An 18,190-nucleotide genomic window follows, 5' to 3' on the forward strand; every position below is an offset into this window, starting at 1 on the left:
CCATTAGGGGACAGAGGAAGGAGGGGAGAATCAAAGACAAGATCAAACAGCCTTTTTACACAATGTGGAAGATTAACCCCTTAGGTTCCAGAGTGAGTATAACAAACATGCTTTAGTGCATATATAGACTGATTTTACTGTTGTGGGTTTAGTAACATTTTAAGACTAAAGAAAAAGGAAAAAGCTTGAAGAACTGGTTATTTCCTCACCTTTTTGAGGCGATAAGATTTCTTTTACTCGTAGGTCCAGAGAATCCAATGACACCTCTGTATATTCAGCGCTGGTCTCTTGACTCTCACCATCACCCACTATATGACAGAAAAATTAGAATCAGTTAAGAACAGTTAAACAATAATACTGTAGTGAGGTTTATTAGATGGGACAAATTCCTAGCAGCCTACAGTCACCAAAATTTCATTTATTGCAGAGGGGAGAGAGACAATGTCTGTCCTACAATGTACACTGTCTTACTGCACAAGTCCATTCTACAGTGCTGTACCAGCTAGTGGACCATCATATCGCATAGGCTACAATAAATGTAAAAAAAAAAAAATATATATATATATATATATATATATATATATATATATATATATATATATATCTCAACATATCATAAATATAGTAAACAAAAAAAAAAACCTCACTGATGAATAGCTTTCTGTAAGGCTGCATTCACACCTGAGCGTAGCGTTTTCAAGCGTTTTTTTGCGGCGTTTACCGCGATTTGCAGCGTTTTTTACAGCGATTTGTACCGCGATTTGCCGCAAATTTGTGCAGGGCAAAAGGTCACTAATGTTAAAAGAAGAAAAACACCCAAATCAGCCCGATTTGCGCGACAAAAAAGGGTCCGGAACTTGTTTGAGCTTCAGGCGTAGGGCTTCAGGCGACTTGGAGTGGAGATGTGAACCATCTCCATTGAGAATAATGGATTTTTTCCCCTCCAGCGTTTTGTAGCTTCAGGCGTCAAGCTACAAAAAGCTCAGGTGTGAATGGGGTCTTAGTGAGAGTTGCACCGTTCAGAAGATGCCATGTAAATATCACCTTGAATGATATCATTTAAAGATGAATTCCAAGTATTGAGATTTTATACATAGCTACGTTGGTCCACATCGGATGCCCCTGAAAAGCTGGAAATCACTGAATTAGACACGGTTACTTCATTGATCTTCACTACATCTGGGTTCTGAGTGACTAGCCTGCTGCATTCTAAACTCAGGTTGTCAGGATCTTGGCAGTGGTGTCATTCCGGTAATGATTTTCATTTTCCAAATGAATGCAAAGTGCTTTACGATTGGATGAGGTGGAGAGTGTGACATCATTGCTCCTTCAACCTTTTCCAATCAGTGAATGCTTTTCATTCATTCAGGAAACTAAAAACACATTCTCTGAATGGTGTCCTCCTGTGTTCACAATATTCCAGGGGACGCTCAGCACAGGACCTGGAAGCAAGTAGAGATGACTGGAGTAGTGGTGTCTACGTCAGGGATTTCCAGCTTGCAGAGGCATTGGTCAGGTATGGTGTATACAATGACAGTCTCTCTACCTAGGCAGCCAACCATAATTGGGGTGCATCTTTAGTAATCGACAGTCACAGTGTTCAGGGAAAGCCTATGTTATGTATGGGGTGTGTGCGCTCCTACATTTGAATTCTAGCTGAGGGATGAACCTTTTGTTTTTATACTCTGGCTTTCTAAATGTGTTTTGACACTCTTTGTACATTTATGGCTACTCAAACCCCTGAAGAGGATTACTGATTACTGGGTCCCGGAATCGTGTTTACTACAACAGGAATTGATTTATCCCATGTGGGAATTGGCATGGATAGACGATATTTATATCTGGACGAGTTGTGCACTGTGTATACTATGTTAGCCATCTATTTTTCACTATATGGTTTTTGAAAGAAAAAAAAGGGAAGGGAACAGGGAAGGGAAAAACACAAAAAAAACCTCAACAAAAAATGTTGGTTGTTTTGGACTTTTGAGCATCAGAATATATCCAATTGGTTCTGCAACTAATATCCTGTCTACTGTAAACAGTTTTTATATTGAGTATTAATGTCTTTTTTTTGGGGCTCATATGCCTAATGGGAATATATATGGACATTGCTAAAATGTACTAGTTTAGACAGGATATGAAACAGTATTTGGTATGTTTTATATACATTTTCTTTCTTTTTCCTTTTTTATAAATAAATATTTTTTTATTTAATACATTCTTTTTCTTTTCCCTTTTAGTTACATTTAAATATATCACTATGCCGAAAAAGTCCAACACAACCAACGTTTTTTGTTGAGGTTTTTTTTGTGTTTTTCCCTTCCGTTCCCTTCCCTTTTTTTCTTTCAAGATATATAAAGGACGTGGCATTTGGTTTTTCGTTTTATAGTGTATCCACAGAACCACCCTGTGATAGATACACATCATATCTATTTCAACTATATGGTTTTTATATTGATTTTGTACAAGCTTTTAGTATACCTTTAGTTTTTAGTTTTTTGCTTTAAAATTTCCAACTACTCTCTATGCATACAGGGATGCTGGCACAATGCAAGACAAGTTCTGAAATATTATGTGTATACATAGTATACAGTTACGTTAGTCCAAGCTGGACAATTGTAACTGCCATATGTATAAGTTAACAATAACTGGAATTGATTTTAAGGCCTTATGCACACTGGATATTTTTGCAGCTATTCCTAGGGGCGTTACTTTTTTTTTTACCTGCCTCTAAGCTCTGCTGCAGGTTAGCCTATGTGTCCATGCACACAGAATTTTAACAGCGTTTGGAAGTAGGGGCTTTTAGAGGCAGAAAAAAAAAGGACTGCCAGTGTGCCCAGGAGCAGCAGCGTTTTGGCAGAAAACACATGATGCTTCTTAACGCGTTTTAAGGCATGTTAATGCAGGGTGTGTTTAGCGATTTAGCGTTCATTTCAATGGCCAGAGTAAATGATTATTCTGTCGGATAAAATGAATATACAGCCAAGCGCTGGATGCCTGTAAACATCCCTTAACGCATTTCACACTTTTAGAAACGTCAGGTGTTTTTATGCCAAAATGCTGTTGCCAGGGAGAAATGCTTTTAGGAGAGTTTTCAAAACATCCTGTGTGTATGAGGCCTTAAGGTACATGTCTTTTGATAAAGTATGGTGATGCAATGAAAAATAGAAAAGAAATACAGCTATCAAAACAATATATTTTGCAAACACATGCAGTTAACGCCAGATGCTGTGAAGTAAGGTGGTAAACTGGTCCTTGTGACAAAGGATGTAGGCGATGTACAATAGCCAAAGGTAAGTATTGTCAGGAGTCTAAAGAAGTCAGAGTATCTGCCTGGGCCAAATCGGTGTAATGAGAATCAACAAGGACTCCATTTGATCCGGAAGAGCAGACAAAGTAAGGAGCTTCATAGGAGGAAAGGTGTAGATCAGGTTGCAATGATCCCATGAAGTCACCAGAGCATCCACTGATAAGGCTAGAGGATCCCTAGACGTGTTTGATGAATTTGGAGGCCAGGAGGTCAACAACTGATGTTCTCCATCAGCAACAGAGAGACCTTTGTTACCTGATGGTTGATTGATGCCACTGCTGTGACAATGCCCGACTGTATCTGGAGAGGACGAGCAGTGAACTGAAATCACCTGAAGCTCTAGGATGTTTATTGGGAGGGGACCCCAGTAACCAGGTTCCCTGCACTGAAAGGGCGCCAAGAACTCCTCCCAAGCCTGTCAGAATGGCTTCTGTTGTGCAAACCCTCCAGACCAATGGAAGAAAGGATTCCCCCAAATGCAGGGCTAGATTAGTGAGGCACCTGGCGTGACAATATGGTCAGGGTGACTGGGCGATTCCAAGACTGTACTCTTTTGTTCCACAAAGTCAGTGATGGGGTGCAACGGTTTGAAGTGGAATTGAGCATATAGGACAGCCTCAACCCCACAATGCAAAAGCAGCGAGTTGGAAGGCTCCTAGATTGTAGAGTCCAAAAATGTGAGCAGTCAAAAGTTTACCTTGTGAAAGAATAATTCTAACCTTACAAGTACTCTAGAAGATCACCTAGATCCTGCAAGCAATAAGTCAGTTCCTGCACTGACTTCTAAAAGTTCATGACCCAACTGAACTTTTGAAGAATCTGAACAATTCTGCATACGTTGGCCGATGGGGTCTGAGCTGACTGTTCTCTCAGTAGGGGATTATACAGGTGTCCCACAATGGTAATGCCATGTGAACACAGTAGAACAAGCACAGGGGATAGCACCTTGGTGAAAGCTTTAGGTGCAGAGGACAGACCATCGGATAAGGGCAAAACAATGCATATTAGAATTTCTTTTGACCCTGTGCTCCATAAAAGATCAATCAAAAAAATGGAAGTCTGCATCAGGTGAACCTGCATGTTTGTACCTACGAACAATGAAGCCAGTGCTGCAGGCATGTGCTGCTTCAAGAGAAACTGAGAAAACGATTAGCTGAAAACACCTACACCAGCCAATGAATTTCCCTCCAGCATCTGCCAGGTAGTATAAGCCAGGGTTATAGAGAGGTCTCCTGAATGACTGTAGATACCTTAAAGCCATATCAGCTCAGTTCTGAGGTCAGCATGCCAGACTGTCTTCCACTGTGTACACTTACTCCTTTTCAGTTTATTAAAATGTGCTATGGGCAAAGTTACCAATAAGAACTCTTTGTAATGATTTTAATTAGACACTAATCACCTGCTATGGGTTAGTGCAATTATACCTCCTGTTCTCCAGTAGATCATAACCCCAAAAGGTAAAAAAAATCTCACTCAGACCACCTTTACTGTGTACCCCGCTTTTAAATGAGCTACTGAACATGATGGTGTAAATACAATAATAGTTATAGTCATAATGAATTTTTATAAAAGCAAAAGGAAAAAAAGTTAAGTAACTGTGCGCCCTGTTGTGTAAGATAACACGCATGCCACATATGCTAGCACTGCAATTCTACCAGAACAGCTGGAACCACAGAAGGCATCAGGGTGTGCGCTGAGTTCACTCATCCTCTGAAGCCTCGATATGACACATGCCGCTGACATGGACACTTCTAAGGTCATCACCACTCTATCCCAGGACAATTTGGTTGAATGTTCTTCATTCCTCCTTCATTAAAGCGGGAGTCCGCCGGGAGTCCGCCTTTTTTTTTTTTTTTTTTAAGCCAGCAGCTACAAATACTGCAGCTGCTGACTTTTAAAATAGTGACACTTACCTGTCCAGCGCGCCCGCGATGTCGGCACCCGAAGCCGATCGTCTCTCGGGTGCTGCCGCCGCCATCTTGGGTATGGGAATCAGGAAGTGGAGCCTTTCGGCTTCATTTCCCGGTTCCCTACTGCGCATGCGCGAGTCGCGCTGCGCAATAAGGATGGACCCGCTGCCTCTGGGATCTGTGTGTTTCCCAGCAGGCGACTTTCGGAAAGGGGCGTAATCTACGCCCCTTTCCGCAGAGAGCTATCCCGGAAGTGGGTGCAGATACCTGTACTGTACAGGTACCTGCACCCCCCTCCCCCCTGAAAGGTGCCAATTGTGGCGCCGGAGGTGGGGAGGATTCCAATGAGCGGAAGGTCCACTTTAGGGTGGAGCTCCGCTTTAAATGAACACCATTAATACACAGTTGTCATGAGTGAAGCATCAAATTTAAGGGGAACTGTTGCAACAACCTGTCAGATTGCAGAGATTTGCCAAACATTCTGACAACTGTTCAGCAACGATTCACCTTTGTTGATATTAGCCCCTGTACACACGGTCGGAGATTCCGACAACCAAATCCGTCGGATTTTGTCTGACGGATCTTGTCCGAAACTGTTGCATACACACGGTCGGACAAAGTTGTCAGAAAATCCGATCTTTCAGAACGCGATGACGTAATTTCGTTACGATGGGACTACGTTCAGGCTAGTAGCCAATAGTTTTGATGTAGGAATTTGATCTGAGCATGCGTGGCACTTGGTCCGATCGGAATTCTCTACACATGATCGGAGTATGTCCGATCGGAGCATTTTGTTGGAAAATATTTCCGACAAGTTGGAAAATTTGGTCAACCTATTTTCAGGGTACTATTATCCAAGTAGTTTTATAATGCCCACTTTGTTTAAATTTTGAATGGAACGGGACAGGGTTGGGCCCCCCCTGCCTGCTCCTAACTGCGGTCTATAAACCTAAAAGGGGAAATCTTTAAAATTGCCAACCACCATGATGGTCAAGACCTTGCTGTCTGCAGAATGTCCCAATTGCCCTTTCAGAGACAATATGTGTAAATTATTCTGACATTACTCAATACCACAGACATGTTTACCTGGATTGGCCTTTGCTTTGATCCTCGCTCTCCTCGTCTTTGCAGCTTTCATCCATGGGTTCTCAGCGCTCCCTTTGTGCTTTGCCTGGCTTTTCTTCTGAAGACTGGACTCTGAGCTCTGTAACAAAAGAGGCAGGATCAGCCTCCAGGGTCATCCTAAAGAAAACCTGTGCCAAGAGAAATTTGGAGGCTGACCTCTCCATCACATTGATGGTAATCCAGAGGTTTTCTTGTTTTCTGAACAAGTACACAGATCAGAAAATTTGATAACGCGCAAAGTGCTCAAGCGCTGGTAAGGTGAGTAAATGCAAATCAGAAAAATAAATATATAAATTAAAATTAAAAGCTGCACCAATTATAGTGAACCCTCACAAATTAAAAAAAGATCATTTGTGTGCTAATATCATATGACACTGTGCCAAAATAAATAGGATGAATAAAAATCCGTGTACACAAACTAACCGTAAATACTTCACAATACGTGTTCCATGGATAAATATAAAGGATATAGAAATAAGGAAATCCCTTGAGAATGTCACGTGACCTGTGACGCCAGCGACGCCAAGCCTGCAGTGTACGGAAGCACGGGGAGGCTGTGAGGAGGAGTACAACCTGATAGTTGCCATTACTCTATGCTCCAAATAGAGAAGTTTTGTGAGTGAAACGACGATTATGCAGTAGTTTGTCTTGCAGTACCACGCTATGCCTTGTCTCTTCTTTTTCTGCCCATATGCCTGGACCTGCACCTGGCTCAGCCTCTCAGTGAGCTGCTGAGAGCCTGAGCCGACCACCGACAGTCATCATCTCGCTGCTCGGGGGGCTCTGAGAACCAAGCGATCTGCGGTGTTGGATCACTCGTTTCTCAGTGTTAGAGGCGCCGGGGGACAGATGCAGCATCAGGCCAATGCTGCAGCCACCTAGGTAAGTATGATTATTAGAAAACCTATACTTCATATACATCTCTCAGTACAGGTCTCATTTAGAGGTAAGCTATAGTGAGAATTACCAGCAAGAACCCATTTTGAGTCATTCAAGGAATTTTTATCTGAAAGTAATTTTTGACGTGGAGACTTTCCCTTGTTGTGTTCCATATTTTCATTATTTCTATAGGTCTGTAAAGGCTCCCATTAGCCATCATCTATACACCAGAAAACATAATTGGCACCCTGCTGAGATAACCCCAGCTGAGCTAGCCGTATGTTGATTGAATTTCATGCAGTTTCTGAAGAACGGGAAAAAAATTCAAGCAGTGGGTGGTCCTGTCGGCACCCTACCACCCAGCATTCTGTAATCAGAAAATCCCCTGGAGCAGGGCAGAAAACTCTCTGCCAAATAGTGACTGCAGCCAATCAGCTGCAGTCTCCGCCCACTGCATTTTGGCAGCCAGTAGCTCTCAGACTGTATTAGCCTCAGTAGGAGATTTTCTCTTTCATGCTGTTCAGCGTGGATTGGGAATCTATGATTTTTTTTTTGCATTAAGCCCACAGGCTATTAGTGTATGGTAAGATTTGGTTTAAAAGCGTCCATAGTTTTCAGTAAGGTCAGATCTAACTACTATGAGAGGAGGCCAATGAAGCAGAATCACTGTGCAAAACAACCAAAGAGGAAACAGAACACCTATGTAATGAGCAAATAGGTCTTCCAAATACTTTTACATGCTAGAATTAGAAAAAGGACTTTAACACCTATTGATAAAAACTAAAAGATTTATAATAAAGCAAATTGAAAGTCTACGAATACTCGCTGCCCCTTGCTGTTGACATTTTCTCCTCAGCTTTTTCCCAGCTGTCAGTTCTTTGGACCTCCTCATTGGCTGGCAGAAATTGTGCAACTCCGATGCGTGTCCACGGAAGTGAACTTATTCTGCAATCAACGCGTGACCGTTCTCAGTCCGTACTAACCATCGTTATCCATGTGACTATGTAGTAATCACAGCGGGCACGTGATCTCCAATCTCTCCCCCCAGGTGTACAGACCCTATTAAAGGAACACCGGGCCTTGGGGGGGGGGGGGGGTTAGAAGCAGTAAATTATGCATTTGGTTACCTTCGTAACCAAGAAATCACCATTACTAGTAACCGATATAGCATTATCTACACTGCCATTTTTGTTTGATTCGAAAACCTTGGGAGTAAGTTAGATTTAACCTTTAATGTGCTTCTATTATAACTGCAGGTTCTAGGGCTGCACAGTAAAAATTGCAGAGAAAATCTCTCGATTTCTTTCATATATCAGTGTTTGCTTGTCTAATCATCAAGATTCATTATGGAACTAAATCCATTATATAGAGTGGCCATATAATACAATTATTCCCAGCCTAATTCCTCTTGGATATTAATCAACAACTGGGACACAGAAAGCACAGTCCAGCACAAATGCAGACTCAGATGATCGAATCGAAATAATGAACTACAATAAGAATATCGCGTTCATTGTTTTTGTAAATAAACCGGGTAATTTCAGTGTTCAATCAAAAGGAAACTACAAGGGCTCATTAGAGGCAAACCAGAAATGGGGCAATAGGATTACATTCCTGGAGAGGGGGTGGGGAACTTCAGCTTTTGGTGCGGGAATAAAAAAAACGATTATATGCCATACCTGAAGTGACTTGAGCCAAATTTTCTTTATAATACTTACTAAATCTGATTCATTCCCATCCTCCTCTTCTTGTGACTCCATAGATTCTGCCTCTTCGTCACCATCCGATTCCAGATCATCCACCTGCATCATACACAGTTTAAAAACAATTATATATAGATAAACACACACACACACACACACAGGCAAGAAAAAGTATGTGAACAACCTTGGAATGAACTGTTTTTTTGCTTTAATTTGCCATAAAATGTGATCTGATACCTACCCAAGGCTGGCCATAGACTGTATGAAACTCGGCCAGTTCAGCAGAAATCGGCCAGGATTCAAATTGTGTGTGGGCAAGCTAAATGTACCAAGTTGATCAATCAACTTGGGTACAACCAGCCTGCGAAACTCACTTGGGATTATCACTAGCGGCTGCTATAGCCACTAGCAATAATCCCTGTCTTCTCCAAGCAGGGACGCCTTCCCCCGCCCACCCCTGCTGGGAGCAGCAAATTGCTCGGCAGGAGGGATTTCCCTGTCAACACTGTCTGTGTTGATTAGGGAATTAGAAATTTGCATCGTCTATTGCCTGCCCAAGGCTGGCCATACATTATATAATTTTCTCTTTGCCAAAACCATTAAAATATGAGGTCAACTTGGTGCAGAGTACTCCGCAAGTCCAATGGGAAAAAGCCCTACAAAAAACCTTTAAGGCAACTAAAAATGCTAACCTTTGGGAAATAGCTCATAAAATAATGTTGAGGTGGTACTTAACTCCTTATAGAATTTCCAAATATACCTCTCAAAAATCCCCCCTATGTAGGAGGAACTGCGGAGGAATTGGTACACTGCACCATGTTCTGTGGAACTGCCCTGCACTACTCCAGTTATGGTCTAAAATATTTAACCTGATCTCTACCCATTACGGGATCGCTAATTACCCCTAACGCAGCTATGCCGATATTATCCCTAGGAATAGAACGGATTTCGCCACAAACTAGAACCATAGCCACACATATCCTCCTCAGCACCAGATTGGTGATATTGCGCCACTGGAGGGATGTAAACCCTCCATCTTTTCAGGAAGTTAGAGACAACGAATACACATGCTACATATGAAACACTTTTTGCAGCAACCCAAGGTAATTATCAAACGATGAGATTAAAATGGTCTAGCTGGAATATATGGTATGGATCTCACTGCACTCTAGTCAGCAGACTACTTCAGTAGTCTAGTGGAATGGTTTAATGGAATGCCAACATCCTAGAGGTAAAAAAAAAATTAACTTTTCGTCTCTCCCTTGTTATGTTCTATTTGCGAATGTTGATTAACTCAATTTACAGTGACTTTTCTATGTTTAATGCTGTACAAATGTATGGAATATCTTCTACCATTTTGTTGTAAACCAGATTCTTAACAATAAAAATTTATTGAAATTAAAATAGGAGGTCAAACCTAAATACTTTCAATTTGTATTCAATCAGGCAGGCCCTTGCACTAAAAAGCTGAAGGTAAATCTAAAAGGAAATTGAACGAGAAAACATGTATAATGTATGGTTAGCTTAGGTCACAATAGACAAACACAATGTGCTTAAGCTAATAACACAAATCTAATAAGTGAACCCATAGACTAACTACTTTGACACCCCTTTCACACCAGGGCGTTTTGCAGGCGCTATAGCTTTAGAAATAGCGCCTGCAATCCGCCCTAAAGAAGCTGCACCATTGTGTGCAGTGTGAAAGCCCCGAGGACTTTCACACTACAGCGGTGCGCTGGCAGGACGTCAGGGAAAAGTCCTGCCAGCAGCTTCTTTGGAGCGGTGAAGGAGCGGTGTGTTTACCGCTCCTCCACCTCTCCTCCCCATTGAAATCAATGGGGCAGCGCTGTAATGCAGCCGGCAAAACGCCACGATTGCGGCGTATTGCCGGCGGTTTTAACCCTTTCGCGGCCGCTAGCAGGGGTAAAAACGCCCCGCTATCGGCCGAAATGCGCCGTAAATCCGGCGGTAAATCGCCGCTAAAAATAGCGGCGTTTTACCGCCGATGCAAAGGGGGGTGTGGTGTGAAAGGGGTCTAACAAAAGATAACTGGGGCCAGCAGATTGCACACCTGGAGTCCAATTAATTAAATGGGTTTGGTTTTGAGCTACTTTGATTGGTAAAAGAAATTCAAACATTTTAAGATTGCTGTTCATAAGTAGTATCAGCTGACATGAACCATGCTTTGCAAAGAGGAGCTCTCTGAAGACATACACTCAAAAGTATTTGATTTAAGGCTGAAAAGGGATACAAACCAATTTCAAAGTATTTAGGCTTCCCCCAGTCGACAGACAACTGGTCTATAAATGGAGACAGTTTAGTACTGTGACTACTGTCTCTAGAAGTGGGCAATGTACAGAGAAAAAAAACACGATGTCTTCAAGGCTTGAAGACATCACTGGAACTGGCAAACGTCCCTATTCATGAGTCTACCACAGCAGGGTGTACATGGCAGAACACCACAGAGCCTCTGCTTTCCAAAAAAAACACATTGCTGCATGCCTGAAGTTTGCCAAAAGAGCACCTTGGCAAATCGCAATGCTACTGGGAAAATAGTTTGTGGACTGATGAAACAAAAGTTAAATTGTCTGGGAAGAACAGTCAGCACTATGTATGGCGCAAAAAGCACACAGGATATCAACATCAAAACATAATTCTAATGGTGAGGTATGGTGGAGGGAATATCATGATTTGTGCATGCTTCCCTGCCTCATGGCCTGAACCAATAAATCGAGGGGAAATGAATACTGAAGTTTATCAAAATATTCTACAGTACAAGATAATGCCAGGGTGGCTGTCCGCCAGCTGAAGCTTAATAGTAGTTGGTGCTGCAGCAGGACAATGACCCTAAGCATCAAAGTAAAACCGTTCACACCAGACATCCTACAAATGTGTCTGAGCTGAAGCAGTTTTGTTAGGGCTGATTCAGAGCTACCGAAAGCGCTTGCTTAAAGTCATTGCTACTTAAAGAGGTTTGGAGCGGCTATTAAAGAGGTTGTAAATCTCAGGAGGAAAAAAAAAAAAAAAAAAAGAACAAAAAACAAAACCTGCAAGACAAAGAGATAGGTATGCATCGCACACCTTAGAACGATGCCCTGGATCGGCGTAGGCCCTCGAGGTTTGCAGCTCCGGGGCTGTGATTGGCCGGAGCCGTGGTAACGTCACTCCCGTGCATGTGCGCAGGAGTCGGCGGTCACAGCATAGCTACTGAAGAAACTGCACCAGGGGCCTGTTTCTACAGTGCACATGTGCCGATGACGTCTACAGTAGCGCATATACTGAATATCTCCTAAACTGTGCAAGTTTAAGAGATAAAGGTACCTACAGGTAAGCCCTGTTATAGGCTTACCTGTAGGTAAAAGAGGTGTAACAGGGTATACAACCACTTTAAAGCCTAGGGTTCACTTACCTTTTTCCTTCCGCACTGTGAATGTGTAATAGGCGTGTTCAAAAAAGAAACGAGAAGTTAAAATTTTTGTTTTTATCAACCTTAGCACATTGTGTTTGTCTATTGTTGTGTGTGACTTGAATGAGGATCAGATCACATTTTATGACAAATTACTGCAGAAAACAAGTTAATTCCAGTGGGTTCACATACTTTTTCTTGTCACTATCTATACATACATACATATAGATGTACATCAGGATTTTTTTTTTTTTCATACATTGATACGCATTTGAGAAAAAGCTAAATAAGTCAAAGTCTGTTAATGGTGACCGCACAACCCATAAAAAAAAAAAAAAAAAAAAGCCACAAAGAGAACAAACTGTTTTCAATAAAAACAGCAGGCTGTCTGAAGGATGATATGATATATCTGTCTGTCTTTCTCCTTTCCTGGGGCTTAAAAGGCTGGGCTTCATTCAGTGTATTTTGGCTGTGGATGGAGCACCTGTAAAATTTAACTCTAGCTATACATTATACAAATTTTCTTGTACAACTTTCCTTTAGATTTTCCAAAACTAAAATATGAGATCACACCTAAACAATTTCAATTTGTATGCAATCAGGCAGGCCCTTGCACTACACAGTTGAAGGTAAATCTAAAGATAATTGAATAAAATTGTATAATGTATGGCCAGCTTTACGCCGGTAAATTCTTTTAAAGGGCTGAATTATTTTTAATACAGCAAGTATTGATAACTGTGTAATGCAATCCTGACATGTATTAAAATATTTCATAATTCCAGCCAACACTACATACTGTATAACTATATAATAGGTAGCTGAAAAATACATAGTTACCAACATTTAAAAGCAAAATATTTATTCTGTTAATTTTGACAATAAAACATAGAACAAATTACGGTACTTTAGCGGTAGAACTAAAGTGAAAACAGGCCCACAATGTGTCATACTGTGCGCCCCCTGTAGTCCTGCCACAAAATAGAAGGATTTTTTTTACGTGCCTGTAAAATCCTTACCTTGACATACAACAAAGGATGCACGCTCCTTTAAATCTTTACTATGGGTCATAGGCTGTCACTTTTAGGTGGAGAATGCGGCTTGTAGCAACCCTCAATTTTCTAGCAAGCAAACGCACCAGAACAAAGGGGAGGAGGGTGTGCTATACTCTACTCCAAAGTACAGCTGTACGATTCTGGCTAAAATGAGAATCTCTATTTTTTTTTGCTTAGAATGAAGATCACGACTCTCGCGGCATAGCATAATTTTTCACATTATACAAAATATTGGGCTAACTTTTTTCTAAAATTAATTGAAGAGTATTTTTTTCCCCAAAAAATGCATTTGAAAGACCACCGCACAAATACAGTGCGACATAAAATATTGCAGCTACCGCCATTTTATTCTATAGTCTAGGGTCTCTGCTGGGAAAAAAAAAAAATGTAAATATATATATATATATATATATATATATATATATATATATATATATATATATATATATATATAGAATGTTTGGGGGTTCTAAGGCATTTTCTAGCAGAAAGTACCAATTTTAGCTTGTAAGCAAGTGTCCGAAAAAGGTTTGGTCTTTAAGTGGTTAAACTGAGCTCATTTACACACAGAAGATCATTCCTTTGATCTAAAAGAACGAGAGATACATTGCATCTTTTCTCCATCTCTCAGCACTGAACAATTTTGATAAACATTGCCAGCTTTATTTCTTTTGACAGCTCTAAGCAGCTCTGCACTTCGAATCATAGAATCAAGGAAATGTCAGGTTAAGATTGTTGGGTTGAATCGAGATCACAATCTTTTAATAATCGTGCAGCTCTACTCCAAAGAAAAGGATTTTTTAGGCAAGTCTAAAATTATGATTTCTTAATTGTACAGTATATAACAGGGACTCTTAAATGTTGACTATGGGAGACTTCCAGCAAAACACCCAAGGGAAGGGCATTACTGCATGCAAAGCTAATAGGTCCAAAACAAGGGAACCGGGTTCCAAAGTCAAAGAATGGGATCTAGTACCTCGGCACAAGAGTGGGGCTTTAATATGGAAACGAGGATTCCTATCCTTCCAAGCATAAGCCTTAGTGAAAACCTACACACGATCGGAAGTAAATTCTGATCGTGTGTAGACAATACTGTGCTCATGGACCCAGGAACACAAGGATAAGTAGGAACCATGAATCCTTGTATATGAATAGAAATTAGCTTTCTGTACACAATGCCCACACACCAGAATGTAGAACTACTGAATTTATGGATTGCACACAATTTCCACCACAGATCTACTTTTCCCATGGAAATCAAGAAAGAAAAGACTTCACTGGATTGTGGCTACATTCTGTCCACCAACTTAGCTTGCTGCTGTGCCTAAAATGATAGATGGATGTTTAGGACTAATGGATGGGACAGCAAATGTAAACCTGCAATACTGAACATTACATACAGTGGATGTAGGAAGAGACATCAGAGAGAACACTCCCCCCCTCTTACCTCCCTCAACAGTTGGGGTCTCAGATGAGTGGCAGTCATCAGTGAGAGAGGGGACTCCTCCACACTCATCCACCACCCTTGGCAGTCCTCTACATGCCTCAGGCTATTCCTGAACAGAGTCTCTAGTCCTCGACTCTAAATTACTCGGTCACCAGACAGGTTTTCTTTTAGCAGTCATGGCGACTGAGAATTGTCTAGCCCTGACTTAATCAAGGCCCGGGGATACCTTATAAGAGCTGTTCTCAATTTAGTCATTCCCATATAATTATTATGGTCAGTATATTTATAGATTAGATTAAGAAATATACTTCAGAGGGACCCTGCCAGAGAGGAGTTCATATGAACATCTGCTTTTCCTAACTTATAGGAGAATTTTTAAAAAGACCTCTATGTTGCAGAGCAAGGCATAGTGAATAGGGATTCTGGGCAATGGTTATAACATTAAATATGTTCTATTTGTAGTAAAAATAATGTGGTACACCATTTTACCTGCAGATGTCACTATTACTACTACTATATTCTACAGAAATGATTTGTTAAAAATACAAAAAAAAAAAAAAAAAAAAAAAAAAGGTCCTGTACAAGGTTTAATCCACAGTAGAACAGTGGCAATGTCTTATTAAATGTAATGCATACAACCTAGAAAGGACTACTTGTGGGCTTTTTTGAGCAAAATAAAAGAACACCCCCCATTTGTAGAGCTTTACCTTCTTTAGGGTGTCCGATTCTGGTGTGCCTTCAGATGGAGCTGGAAGATCATCCTGGTGCTCGGAGATGCTTGGCTCACCACTGTGGTAATCCTCCTCTTCAGGGTCCTCGGAGTCCTCCTCATCAGAATCCATCTCCATGTTCTCACCATTCATGTGTGGGATCTCCGACTCCTTGTCACTCTATAAGAGGATATACAAATTGTATTGTGAAGAATTGAGCATTCAGATAGGGCAGATGAACAAGAAAATCGCCTAATGAGAAGTCCTTAAAGCAGACCTCTCACTATATGTGTACGTTTAGTCTCTGCTCCCTCCCTCCTAACTTTCTCACTTATTTCATTTTAGTTTTTAAATAGCTGGTTTTATAATGTTTATGATTTACCTTCCTAATATCTCACCATATGTTCTACAATTACACAGTTGGTTTAGTTGAATGAAGACATTAGTCCATCCAGTTCACCATGTGTGGGTGTGGATGGATTTATCTCTCCAACACTTCCCATATCTCTATATATTACACTAAAATGCCCATCTAAAGTTTTTTTTTTTTTTTTTAATTGTCGCCACTTCCCGCTGACATGACCGATTGTGAAAGTTTCATATCCTTACTGTTCTAACAGTAAAGGACTCCTTACCCGGTTTAAATGGGAGCTCCACCCAAAAGGGGATACTCCACTTGTCTGCCTCCTCCCCCACTCTGCTGCCACGTTCAGCACCTTTTGGGGCGGGGGGGGGGGCTTTATCTGTTTTTCACAGGTACCTGCTTATACTTTCAGCTGAGTTTGCCGTGGTGGACTCAGCCGAAAGTTCGGCTCCCCTTCTCCTTCCCCTGCAGCCGACCCATTCAGAGAGTGCAGCTCGCTTCGTGCATGCGCAGTAGGGAATTGGCTGTGAAGCCACAATGTTTCACTTCTGGTATCCCTTAGTGGACATGGCGGCGGCAGCTCCCAATAGCCGACCCAAAAAATTGAGGCGAGGACACCACTGGATTCCTGGACAGGTAAGTGTCCTAATATTAAAAGTCAGCAGCTACAGTACTACAGTATTTGAAGCTGCCGACTTCAAAATTTATTTTTATTTTTTTAAGGAGCCTAGCACTCTTCTTTAAAGCCGAGTTCCGTCAGATATTAGTCACGTTATTGAAGCACCTGCTCAAGACCCCAACCCCTGCATTACGACATATATGTTGTCTCTCTCAATAATGTTTTACGTAATACTTTTCTGTTTATTTCCTTTCTGCATTTTATTTTGCTTTGTTTTCTTTTAGTTATCTATTTTTGTCCTTCAATTGCTACTGTATGTCTGTAGTCACCATGAGGTTATATCAGTCTCTCCAATAAGGTATGCTCCAGATTTTCTTTGAATATTGTCAGTTCTGTATCTTTTCATTTTCTGTAAAAAATTCTCTCAATAAAAATTACAATTTATAAAGCAGAGTTCCACATTTTTTTTTCTTTTTTTTTTTTTAAGTTTATTAAAAATCAGCAGCTACAAAAATTGTAGCTGCTGATTTTTAATTAACAGACAGTCATCTGTCCCACGATCCAGCGATGCCGCTGCCTGAAGCCTTGCTCCTCTCCGTGGCACCATCATTGCAACTGTGGGCACCCGGCTGTGACAGCTTGCGGCTTCACAGCTGGGCGTGCACTATGCATTTACGAGTCTCCTAATGGCCATCTTCTGGGACCTGTGACGTGTCCCAGAAGATTGCAGAGAGGGAGGGGCTGCCAATGATGACAGGAGTCGCCGCCTAGGCAGCGAGAAGACGGAAGGAGGAAGTGGGGCACGGAGTACCTGTCATAACCAGGTACCCACTCCGCCCCCCTCAAAAATGACATGCCAAATGTGACATGTTAGGTGGCGAGGAGTGCTTAAAGTGGAAGTTACACTTTTGGGTGGAACTCCGCTTTAAGGTTAAACCGCTTCTTGCCCAATGTAATGAAGTGACCATGTAGCCTTTTGAGCAACCCGAGACTGAAAAGTTTTCTCCCTATACTAGAATCACCATTTAGATTTTGAAATCATCTCCACTTAAGTGTCTCTTCTAAAGCGAAAACTAGCCTAATGTGTGTAGCCTTTCCTAATAACCGAGGTCCCACAGCCCCCTTGATAGTTTGGTTGTCCTTTTCCGGACCCTTTCAATTCTAGAACATCTCTCCTGGTGACCAGAACTAGATGTGGCTGAACCACAGTTTTGTAAAGTAGTAGAACTATATAGATTTACAGTGCCTTGCAAAAGTATTCATCCCCCTTGGCATTTTTTCGTGTTTTGTTGCCTCACAACCTGGAATTAACATGGATTGTTTGAGGATTTGCATAATTTAATTTACAGAACATGCCCACAACTCTGAAGATTTTTATTTTTTTATTGTGATTCAAACAACAAACAGGACAAAATAACAGAAAAAAAGTCAATGAGCATAGCTATTCATCCGCTTAAAGTCAATACTTTGTAGGGCCACCTTTTGGGGCTATCACAGCTCTAAGTCGCTTTGGATAAGCCTCCATGCGCTTGCCACATCTTACCACTTGAATTTTTGCCCATTCCTCCTTGCAAAACTGCTAAAGCTCCTTCAAGTTGGATTGTTTGCACTTGTGAACAGCAATCTAAGTCTGACCACAGATTTTCTATTGGATTGAGGTCTGGG

The 18,190-nt window shown here is 41.3% G+C and overlaps 1 protein-coding gene across 9 annotated transcripts in view; it reads right to left on the bottom strand.

Moving 5' to 3' along the window:
- The window catches only part of EHMT1 (euchromatic histone lysine methyltransferase 1), a 199,794-nt gene that overhangs the window by 109,259 nt on the left and 72,345 nt on the right, over positions 1 to 18,190 (bottom strand). For all 9 annotated transcript variants that reach the window (XM_077467962.1, XM_077467942.1, XM_077467956.1 and 6 more), the window contains exons 6-9: positions 15,540 to 15,722; positions 8,943 to 9,026; positions 6,307 to 6,424; positions 210 to 308 (exon numbers count right to left, since the gene is read on the bottom strand). In XM_077467962.1, the coding sequence (XP_077324088.1) occupies positions 210 to 308; positions 6,307 to 6,424; positions 8,943 to 9,026; positions 15,540 to 15,722 (484 nt within the window). The remainder of the gene's footprint in view (positions 1 to 209; positions 309 to 6,306; positions 6,425 to 8,942; positions 9,027 to 15,539; positions 15,723 to 18,190) is intronic.

The sequence above is a fragment of the Lithobates pipiens genome, unplaced genomic scaffold, assembly GCF_037356315.1.
Source record: "Lithobates pipiens isolate NorthernLeopardFrog02 unplaced genomic scaffold, aLitPip1_a1.2 Scaffold_11, whole genome shotgun sequence".
Taxonomy (NCBI): domain Eukaryota; kingdom Metazoa; phylum Chordata; class Amphibia; order Anura; family Ranidae; genus Lithobates; species Lithobates pipiens.